General features: G+C 44.2%; 1 protein-coding gene across 1 annotated transcript in view; it reads right to left on the bottom strand.

The window, feature by feature from the left end:
* Positions 1–11,420, bottom strand: part of ULK1 (unc-51 like autophagy activating kinase 1) — a 77,934-nt gene that overhangs the window by 13,688 nt on the left and 52,826 nt on the right. The window contains exons 13-18 of the mRNA XM_010016980.1: positions 10,406–10,571; positions 9,104–9,164; positions 8,736–8,825; positions 4,576–4,701; positions 886–1,037; positions 2–79 (exon numbers count right to left, since the gene is read on the bottom strand). Of these exons, the coding sequence (XP_010015282.1) occupies positions 2–79; positions 886–1,037; positions 4,576–4,701; positions 8,736–8,825; positions 9,104–9,164; positions 10,406–10,571 (673 nt within the window). The remainder of the gene's footprint in view (position 1; positions 80–885; positions 1,038–4,575; positions 4,702–8,735; positions 8,826–9,103; positions 9,165–10,405; positions 10,572–11,420) is intronic.

Raw genomic sequence — 11,420 nt, 5'->3', positions numbered from 1 at the left:
GCAGGAATCCGGCTTCTCACATCTGCTCCAAGAGAAGACGGGATAACAGTCTGGCTGGGCTGCTCTGGGATTGTTCCAACTTCGAGAGAACACAGTGAGAGAAAGAAGTTTATTCAGTATCAAGTTTCCACAGGCAATGACAACATTATGCACCACCTGTTTTACAGAAAGATGCTGGTAATCTTTTCCATCTCCTCAACTGTGTAGCGAAAAGATCAACAACTCCTGTAAAAGGAGGAAAAAAACCCTCTGCCTGGTACTACTTTAGCACATTTTAGTCTGACTTTGCAGTGGTATTAATTCAGAGGAATAGAATATGAACATTCTGCATTTCTCCACCATCAGAGACTAATAAATATAAGCTTGGAAACACTAGGGATATAGAATAGCTCGTTACATCAGAGTCTGTGCCTTTATTAAAACCAGCAAATTGCATCAGTTGCACACTGGGGTTTTTCTTATCCCTTTCCACAAGAATTACTTGTTTGCATCTGCATCAGGCTACTGGATATTCAGACACGTCTTCTCAGTCTGAACAGCAAAATTTGAGTCCTTCCAAAGCTGCTCAGAATTTTGCTCTGACAACAACTGCCTTATATTTTTTATCTCACCCCGGCCCGAGCCAGTAAAAAGATACTTTGCACTTACAGAAGCCCTCTTTAGAGGGCAGCAAAATGTTTGATGCAGACACCAAAACAAAACTTGCCTCTCCTGGGGCTAAGAGGGATCTTCCTCTCCATTTTACAGAGGCCAAAGCACTTCTCAAGTAATCTGTTGAGAAGAGCCATGGGAGAACACAACAATCTGAATTCCCTATTACCTGGCAGCTACAGGAAAGAGGCACAGGATTTTATTAGGGCAGCAACATGCCAGTTGACATCTTACCTTGCGGTGATGGCATAAATGGCTTGGCACCGCCAAAGGAGAGCTTTCTAGAGCTGGGCACAGATCCATGCTCTCCAGGATAAGGAGGGGAAGCACCAGTTTTAGGAAAACCAAGAGGACTTGTACTGCTGGACCTCCGGACCGTACCAGACCTTATAGGAAACAACAGCAGAACACAGGTTACTCCAGATGCCAGTGAGAAGAGTAAGAACAGTACCACAGACACACACACACAGAGCTACTTCCACAGAAGGCAGAGCTTCATGACTGTTTATCCTGGATGAAAACCCCACTGCTTTAGGACTACACCAATACAGATTAAGATGATAATCCTTGTTCTCAAGAGTTCCAATCCAGACAAAATTTTGCAAGACAAATGAAAAGAATGAGATTAGTTTAGCTGTAAGCAGGAAAGCCTGCCATTTTTCAGTCACTTTTAGATGCTTTCAGGTTTCTACATCAATCCTGAACGTGACACAGTTTCCTATCCTGCCACATACAGATGTTTATATTAGGCAGTCTCTTCAGAATACCCTGAGAGGGCTTTATTCAGGTCTCCCTCCTGTGCTGAGCCACTTGCCCCTTTGTCAGAGCAGCCTGTCAGGTAGAAAGCTCTGTGAGAGCAGGCTGTAGGGTGCAGAGGTAAGCTGTGCCAAAGGCACTGCTCTGCAACACAGCTTTGACTCAAATCAGAAGTTACAGAGCAAAACAGAGCAACGTGTGGCTGTCAGATCTGAAACGGTTCAGTACTACCCAGAGGAATTTCTTTTGGGGCTGGACAGTCAGAACTGCCTGGGCTCCAAACTCCTTTAACTCCTTGTGAAGCCTCCCCTTAGGGAGTTACAACTAACTTGTACAGCCCACACGTTCAGGTACCTCAAGAGTTACCCTGCTGCTAAAATGAAACAAAAGAGGAAACCAGACTAGCAGGAAAGGGAGTACATCCACACCATCACCCTGCAGAGAGACTGGATTATTGTACATCAATTATTTCTCAGTAATCTAATGTTTTCACCACTTACTAAGAACACACAACCTCAACTCTATTTACTGAAATGCCATTCTGCCTCTCCAGGCTCCTTCCTTCAAGATTCCCATTACTCTCCTCTATACGAAAAAAGAGTCTTTCATCAAATCCTTCATTTTACTCTCAATTTGGAAACATTTTTTCTCCTGTTAAAAGAACATTAGTTTCAGCCAGTAGGTGGTTTTCTGGACAGGATTCAACAAATGTGATGAAACACCTCCCTCTGTGCTCAAGCCACTGAAAGATGCTCTCACCAAGGTATCCTGCCTCCCCTCCCAGTGACACTGCATTAAGCTGTCCATACCTATCTGATCAGGAGGAACAAAGACATACTGGTTTTGGCAGTGCAAGCAGGGCTAGCTACATTACCCAAGAGTGGCCAGGTGGTGAAGTGTCAGTACATCTAACCCAACAACACTACAAGGTGTATGTTTTACTTTATGCCACGTTTCAGAAAATAAATAAATAAATAATCATAAATCTATTTCAGTAGCTGAGATTTGACCCTGCCCCTTCAATATGTTACTATATTTTGCAGCCAAGTGAATCCTTGCTATATTCATCTGCTTGGAAAGAAAGGAAATCCTTTAAAATTTTAACCTAAAAAAATCACTTCTCTTCAGGTTGCTCCAACATTCAGAGGCCTAATCTCTGAAGTGCCTGGCCCTGAAGCAAAACAAATACACAGTAAGGAAATGGGCAGCTAGCAAGGTGAAAAGATACCTAGATATTCAGTGGCATAAAGTATTGCTACCCCATTAACTCTCTAGAATATGAGCCCTCCAGAAGGCTGAATATAATCTATCAGGATCTTGCAGGAAAAAAAACCAGCTGAGTGCTGCTGCTGAAGGATGTGGAATGTCAAATGCCACCTTATGATGGGATAAGCAAACGAGCAGGACAGGTGATGTGGCCAAAAGTAACTACACATAATTACCACCTCAACAAGCAACTTATCTATCCACCACCAGGCTACGATACACGGGCATACACCAGCCAGTCAGACGACAGTGGTTGAGTGTTCAGAAACAAGAGCGCACATCAAGTGACTTGGCAAACATGATGAAGCACTTGGCTGTAATGGCCTGTCTGATACACCTGATGGAAAAATGGAATCACATACTAAATGCTTGATGAAGTTTTCTCCTTCCATTCCTGAAGGGTGTCTACTGAATTTGCTGATTAGAGGAAGTGATGGTGAGAGAGAAATATGGCTTCCTAGGGCAGAAAAAAACATGACTCCAGAGATGCTGAGAAGATGCTAAAAGCAGGCTGTGAATCATCCTGATTGTGACCATTCCTCAAGTTCCTCTGCAGGGATGATGTTAATCTCAACATTACACAGTGGTGACTAAAAGTTGCAAAACATGACAGTTTGATCCCTGACCGGTAGCTGCAGGCTGTGAACCTGAACTCAGCAGCCCATCTGAGGTCTGAGGTAGGCACAATGTGCCTTGGTGCATCCTCTGCACGTCCTCCAGAGCTCTGACTTTATACATCACATGGATAATCAGGACTCTTTTGTGAGTTCCAACACTAACAGGGTCTATAGGTTTTGCTGTAAAAAACACAAGGTGCATAGGAAACGGGAAGGAGCTCACCACAAAACCTGCCACACACTCAACGAAGGGAGCATAAAATAGTATTAAAGTAATACTGGCACAAAACAATCTCTGCTAATCCCTGATTAATATCTACTACTAGGTCTATTTCTGTATCTAGTGTATCTACTTCTGGGTCTACTTCGAATAAGCCTTATCCTGAATTAGACTGGCTGAAGCCCAAACTTCTTCTGGCATAGGCATTACCCTACTTCAGAAATCTAAACTTTAACTAATCCAGATACCAAAGCAACTCATCCAAAAAAAGACACGACACCTCACAGACACTTCTGTCTGAATACTCCTGCTGTACAAACTCTTTAAGATCCTGTATGAGTCTCCTCCCAACCAGCTGTCAACTTACATTTCAGACCTGTAAGAACCAGAAATAACATGTAAGAAGACAGAAGCCCTGTGTGTCTTGGATGTACAAGGCATTACCACTGAACTCAGGACAGCTCTATGGCTGAAGGCTGGCATCCAAGTCTTCCTGATGGCCTTTGGAAAACATGCTCTGCCTCACAGACATACATTGCTCATGGTTTAATCAGCCCTGGCTGCATAACCATATTAATATGCAACTTGTGTAAGACACCTCATCTGTGGTGTGACTAGCTACAGGAACTAATTAAGGTGAAGTCAGGTAAGTTTTGTAGCCCCATCCATTTTAGTTGTTTATCTCAACTTTTTCCTTCTATAAAGACATTTGCCAGATGGGTGGTGTTCTCTGCTTGGACACCCAAGCCACAGCTGGCATGGGAGAAGCTGTCAGTCTCAGAGGGGCTCAGCCTGCACTGAAAGGTGACAGTAGCTGTCTCTCACACACATACAAAATTTACAGCAGATGGTAACAAATGAATCTCAACACCACTATCAAAAAACCCCAAAACTAGGTTACCACGTAACACACACCACACTGGCTCCCTACAGCAAGTGGCTCCTCCTATGCCCACTTAGAGGTACAAGAGAACACCCTGTAAAGCAGTTTGGTTTACAACCCTCAAGCTGTAATAGCAGAGCCCTTGCCCTGATGCTACCCCCTCCTCTCAGCCCAGCACTTACCGTGGAGAGGCGTATTGATTGGGAGACTGCAGGTTCTGCTCGATCCGCCGGTAGTTGTGAATCTGTGTTGGGACTGGAATGGGCACGGAGTGTCCGTACTTGCTGCTGGAAAACTGCCCTGGCCGGCTGTTGAAAGCAGACAGACAAAGAAAGCCTCTGTAAGGGGTGGGCCTTTAACCAGGTAATTGGAGGTTTTATCTTCGTAGAGCAACTGTACACAGAGAGCGTCCCCTTGGCTGCGCTCGGGTTGTGGGTTTATACTGGGAGGTGGTTCAAAGTCATATCAAAAGGAAGCGGCTCCCGAAAACACGCACCTTTCTTCCAGCACAATTCCCACCCACAGAGCGAAGTTAAAACATACACCCCAGTGCACCACTCCCTCCAGGAAAACTGGAGCCCTGTTATTTCACGCCACAACTGGCCTAGTTTCCAACTGCTCAGATCCACAGCCAAGGAGCACATCATTGAACAGGGGCTAAACATTCATGGCTCACAAAGGACACCAGCAAAGATTTTGCTGCCAAGAGCTACTTCCGATTCATGCAGAGGCACCGCTGGAGCAATGGCATCTCCATGAAAGTCTCAGTGTGCCACAAAGAGAATACTGAGTATTTGCAAGTTAACTACAGGGTAGAGAAGGCAACTTGGGAGAGAATAAATACGGGGGGCACGAGTTGATATCTATGTATCCATCAATGTCAGCTAGAATATCACACACACAAAATGGGATAGGCCCATTATGCAAACTTCTGACTTCTTTCTAGTTCATCCAAGCAAGTTAATCATCTCACATCTGATATCTATTCCCCCAGGTGACAGCTTCCCTTGCTACTCTTTGCCCGTACTATGCTATACACAAACCCATGGTGTACAAAATCCATGCGAATACCACACTCAACTAAATAGCAGCCTATAGGCTTTTCCTAAAGGCTCCAGAATTCTAGGATTAATTGCCATGGCGATGCTATTTACAACTGCCAACACCAATTGCAGGGATGTTGCACAGTTACAGAAGGATCTTATTGGTAATGAAGGCTTCTTCCTTGTCGTCAGTCAAAGACACGAATCTCAGGTTTGCCCCTGAGAAGCAGGAAGCATCACTTCTTTCGGTCTATCACTTGGAGTAGAAGTGTTTTACATAAGATGAAAGGAGACAGTTAATTCAGCAAGAACATACATGCGTGCGCAGGGGAAGAGAGAAGAGTTTGTGACTTATCCTGCAGTTCAGAGCATCCCATTATCAGAATTTCTTATTTTGGGAAGGGTCAGTAGCACTCTGGTTTACAGTGACAGTGTTGAACAAAGCTGACCTGCAGGAAAGTGTCTGCAGCTCTCCACATTATGCACATGAAAACACTCCTCCATCACAAGAGGGCCAAATAACTGGAAGAGGTCTTTCGTCAAGACTGACACATCAAAAGGTGATTGATTTCTTCATTCCTCTCTCAACAGGTTTACTGAGTTTTTAAGGTCTATGTATTCTTCTTCGTCTGCTCTTATTTCTTCCACCAAGAGAACAGACTCTTAATCTGACGTTTGCCCCTAAAAGGCACAATGGAAGCCTTGATTCTTCATTGACATACAATAAGCCAAAGGCATTCAAGGTTTCTGACTGTTTAGCAGAAAGGTGAGGCTTTGGTGTCTCTGTCTTCCATCAGTGTAAGACATGGTGTAAAAACAGACATAAAGTGACAGAGCTTTAATCAAGAAACCAGAGGGTTCGCGTCAAGCTTTGTACATATCTTGATTTTCAACATACATTTCATCTGCTGTCTTTTCCATCTGGTTAAAATCCTTTGGAGAAAAAGTAGTTTTCAGGTGAAGAGATCCTTCCCAAAAGTTCTATCAAGTGCTCACAGAAGGCAGGTTTCTCCACAAGGTGCAAGTTGCAAAAGGAAGTACCCAAATAAGGTGACATGTACTAAACCTGCTAATTGGCCTCAAGCCTTAAAGACTACAAGTGACCATAAATTTGCAAAGATCAAGAGATAAAGCTGGGACATGGAGTTTAATTACTTGGCAGTAATTAAAAGCTCTTTGAAAATGGTAGCAAATCCATTGCTGTGGGATACATCCAAGGAAGTTCTCTTCATTAGACTTCCTAAACATCTTCAACAAGGAAGTGTTAGAAAAATGAATAAATTCAAAACACCCCAACTATCAGCATATTTTAATTCTGCCTATTCCTCACCCTCTTAGTTAAGAACAAGGAGAGCTTCTCTAGAGCACACTGTAACATCCTGAAGAAAACTCACTGCTGGCCACTCTAAAACAGCCTTTGCTTTCTGTCCTAGTTGGAATGCATCCAGCATTGCTTGCTAGCCTAGAGCCACACGTGAAAGGGAGAACTGCTGCTTCCGAGTGTGCGAAGACAGAGAGAAAATCAGGAATCCTCTGCACCAGCGAAGCCAAGCGCTGAATCAATGGGCCTCACGACATCTGCAGTGAAGGGCACTGAAACCCAAGTTAGGAGTAAGTGCGTACCTGGGTGGCACCACTTCAAAGCACTTTCAGAGGACAGATTAAAGACCATGCTTTACACTCTAGATTTGGAGTGACTGCTCCAGTCTTTCATTACTTATGTCTTATTTGCATCCTGGACAGGATAAGAAGTAACTTTTCAGTGTTTCTTCAAAGCAGACACAAGTGGGAAGTAGCACTAGAGGGTTTGGCATCTGCTCTACAGAAGCTGCTGGGAACGAGTAGGAAAGCCAGTGAGAGCAGAAACACATTTAAAACAGCTGCTGGCATTGACTTGCACCTTGTGATCCAGCAGAATACGACGAGGCCAGTTTGGTGCAGAGAGAGATGAACAGTGTAAAGTAGGCAGCATTTTTAATCAACTTCCTTGAATTTCCACTCACTGCTGTCCAGAAACAAGGCCAAATTCTTTAGTTAAGACTGATCCTCAGAAAGCAAAGGAATCAGTTAAGGAATAAGCTGTTAAAAAGCTTAGCAGGCGATGGCATAAGAAGCCTCATGCAATTAAACTCCACACTGTGGTACATGCTTGCCAATTAATCTGATCACGTCAGCAAGGCTTTGAGCTATATTCTTCTCCATTACATTTGTATGCTTTGAGGCTATATTTTGTCATTTTCTGGGCTCCATTTATGTGACGAGTGTGTCAGCATACAGCCTGGGACTATATTTTTTTCTTAAGAAAGATTTTAGGGTTATCCACCTCCCAGTGTGAAATCTCCTTCAACTGTCCTCCCTCAATAGGTGCCATACTGACAGAATAGAAGATGAAAGCTGTCCTGCTTCCTCAGTAGGCAAGAATGAGATGGAAAGTAACACCATCAGTTCCCTGCAAGCTAAGCACATAGCCTAAAGCTGCAAGCTCTAGAGCCAATGGGATCCCCTTCCACAGACCATTAGCACCTTCTGAACACAGATATGTCTGGACCCGGTGGTGGTGCTGGGCAGCTGTGGTGTGTGTGGGAAGCTGTCACCTTCATTTTTAAAGGGCAAAGCTGGGTTTATAGCAACTGGTTTAGTTGGAACTAAAACTATAACCATGCCTGTTTGCGCTTGTTACTCCTACCACTGCATCCTCCATTAGCAAACAAGGCTCATGTAGCAGCATTACTTTATACACAGTGCAAGGAGCTTTTCAGATCTTCAAGCAAGCTACGAACAACTAAGTAGGCTCAGATCTGTCCTTCACAGCAAGGGCAGATGAGCAACACTTCTCCACATTTGCCCAGTAATTCAAGCCCATCATAATTTCAGCCTTGGCTAAAGCATTGTGCTCTAATTCACTGCATGAATTTAGAAACAGGGGTCTTTAGCTGGAATACTCACCACCTCTGCAGGCTGAGCACAGAGGGGATCAGTAGCACATACGTGACAGTGAAGTACATTTACTTTCTGCTTGAGAATAATCCCTGGCCGCCCAGGGAACAAAGTTAATTCCAGCTCTACTGCATTCTCTCAGTGCCCCTCCTGAAGACCAGAAGAGGGAGAGACAGGCTCTGTAGTTGGGACTGATCAGTGCTCAAGGCTGCGGAGTTCCTCCCGGGTGTTTTTTGTTACCCTTTAATTAAAGGAGAGTGTGGATCTTGCCCAGCACACCAACATCTGTAAAATCCCCTCCTGGAAGTCAATGCATGTTCAATCAATCAATGTAGCACAGTCGCCACCAAAGTCTTTCTTACCTGGATGGGCTCGGAGAACTGCTGTATGGGGGTGAAGGAGATGGTGTCCTTCCCTGGCTTTCCAAGCCTGCTGAAGTCACCAGAGAACTCCTGAAGAACGACAGAAAGAACCGAGCTGTTAGAGCCTGGGAACCAACCTTTCACCCTTCCCTTTCTAAGAGCCCTGGGGTCTTGTCATGCTGCTCTCTGTTTTGGTGCCACGTGCTGATGATCAAACTGAAAATGGTCACAACCAGACAGGTGACAGTTATCTCTGAAACAAAAGTTAACTCAGCCACATCTTCCCTCCCATCCACCAGAACCCAAAAGCCCCTAATGCACAGTACGCTCCGGTGGCTAAATGATTTCAACTGCCTTAGTGGTCTTACCCGCTATACATCAGGCTGTCTTGGATTGGTTTCCCTCCTGCAGCCTCAGCAGTTAAATCACCTGAGGAACAAGGAAGTGCACAAACAGATTAATTTGAGATAATTTTCTTTATATATTCAGAGCAATCTTTATATATTCAGAGCAACTGAGATTTGGGTGGAATTTCCTGCTCCTCCAAGACCTGCTGAGTTACTTCTGAATCAGTGTTTTGCAAAATATATGTGGGCTGAAGCTGCTGATCCTCATATCCTGAAGTTTTGGAAAATTTAGGCTAAAAGAATGGGGACAAAACCCAACAGAATCATTTGGGCCAACAGGTATATGCCCACCTGGTGCAAGCAATTAGCTGCTGTGTAAAAAGACAGTGGTATCTGTTCACACAGGGCTTTGAAATACCCATTTCTTAAGTGGCAAAAACCCAGGGCAGCCAAATGAGCTGGCAGCTGGATACACAAAATGGGAGAGTTTGTGCCTTTGCCAAAGCATCTGAACACTGGAAATATGACCAGCACAAGACAAGTATATACTGGTCCCATCACTGTTCCCAGGTAAAATACAAGCAACACTAAGCTCCTCCTTACCATAGGATTGCACAGCAGGGATATTTCACAGTTCTACCTCTCCAAATTCCTGTTTTAATATAAGTACTGCAACTGAGAAAGGAGGAATCACAGCATTTACCACCAAGTTCCAACTCAGCAAAGCATTATACACATGGTCAGGGTTGAACAATATCCTTCTGCTGGTTAAATAAGGACTTGTGCATGGACATACTTAGACATGTGGCTGAACTGGGGCCCTGGCCCCTATGTACACATGTATTTTCAAACAATTCCTATGAAAGTATAAACACATAAAGGTGTTAAATTAATGTCTGAAGAAAAATCCAACATATTTTAGTTGTCCTTCAGGAATTCTTTCCAGTGTAGAATCCATCTTACTAACTGAAATCCTGTTGTGGACTGTGATGCTAAGTGAAGACAGGATGACATGGGAATGGCTTCTGTGCGAAAAAGACATTTCCCTGTGAGCCTACTTATCTTCTTTTCCAGTTGGATTTCTAGGTTCAATCCCTTCTTGAGGTCCCTGAGTAATCTTTATTCTCAAATCCTATCTTTGAAGGTAATTACAAAATACCCCACGAAACCAGCCTGTGAGACAGATGTCTCTTCCAGCTTGACAACAAAACCATCTCCGTTAGTCAAAACAGACAGGTTCAATCTCTCTTCCAACTTTCTAGTGACTCTCTCTAACATCCACATCCCCCTCTGCTTAGAACGTCTGCATTTCCAGAAACCTACTTGAGAACTGTGCTGGGACCATAACGAAGTCGTCTGTGTCACAAGATGAATTCTTACTGCTGCTTCCAGCAGAGTCCTTAGATCCATGCAGAAAGCCGGGGGAATCCTGGGTAGGAGATGCCAGCGCCTTCTCCTGCAGCTGCTGCTGCATCTCTCCAAGGGACTGCTAATTCAAGAAGAAAACAAACACTGGCTTCAGCACAGCTACTTGATCATTCTGCTCAATCCTTTAAACTCAACTGTACGAGGCTACGCACAACATTTTGCTGATAAACCAGGGCTAATTATTTGCCAGAAGCAGCTGTTCAGCCTTCTGAAAAGGAACACCCTTTCATGTCCAGGTCAGAATAGAGCATCTTCAGTTACACAGAACATACTACCAGCATGTCTGATGCTCCACAGCTAAGAAAAACATCACCTGAGGTGTTGCATCCCTCTGCTAAGGCTTTCTGGATCAACCATGTGTTTTATACCAACTCTATTTAGTATGGCTGTGAAACTGAGAAGAGCTTTCAGAGACAGTTTTGGTTGTTCTTTTCAGTTATGGGGTTTTGTTTTGTTCTTAAACATCTGCTCTCCCCTCACACTTTTGCAGCAAGCAGCACTTGGGAACATAAGTGTCCCTGTACTTTCAGAACAACCCTGCTTTGCTCTAGCGCTGATAAGGAGTTGAAGGCCTGAAGGAGGCTAAGCATTCAAAAGATGAGCGCTTCACAGGCATCAGAGGCAGGACAGACCTCAAGTCCCATTTTTCTGCTTCCTTAAGCCAAACAATCCTCATGTTCTGCAGACAGATGGAGGAGGCTGGATGGTTTAAGACAGCTTTAAGACAGCTGAACTACCCACAGAGCAGATGACAGTATTTATCCAAATGCATTTTCAGGCTGAGAAAAACTTGCAAGCAGCTTTCACTTGGGCCCTGTTAAGACCCTGTTCACCTTCCAAAGACTCTCCTGCTGTACTAGTGGGACTCTCACTGTACAGGCAGTACAGACAAGCAGGAGTTCTCTCTTTT

The sequence above is a fragment of the Nestor notabilis genome, unplaced genomic scaffold (assembly GCF_000696875.1).
Source record: "Nestor notabilis isolate BGI_N333 unplaced genomic scaffold, ASM69687v1 scaffold23096, whole genome shotgun sequence".
In the NCBI taxonomy this organism is placed as follows: Eukaryota; Metazoa; Chordata; class Aves; order Psittaciformes; family Psittacidae; genus Nestor; species Nestor notabilis.
Note: the sequence above shows the minus strand (reverse complement) of the source record. Positions and strands in the feature narration are given on the sequence as shown.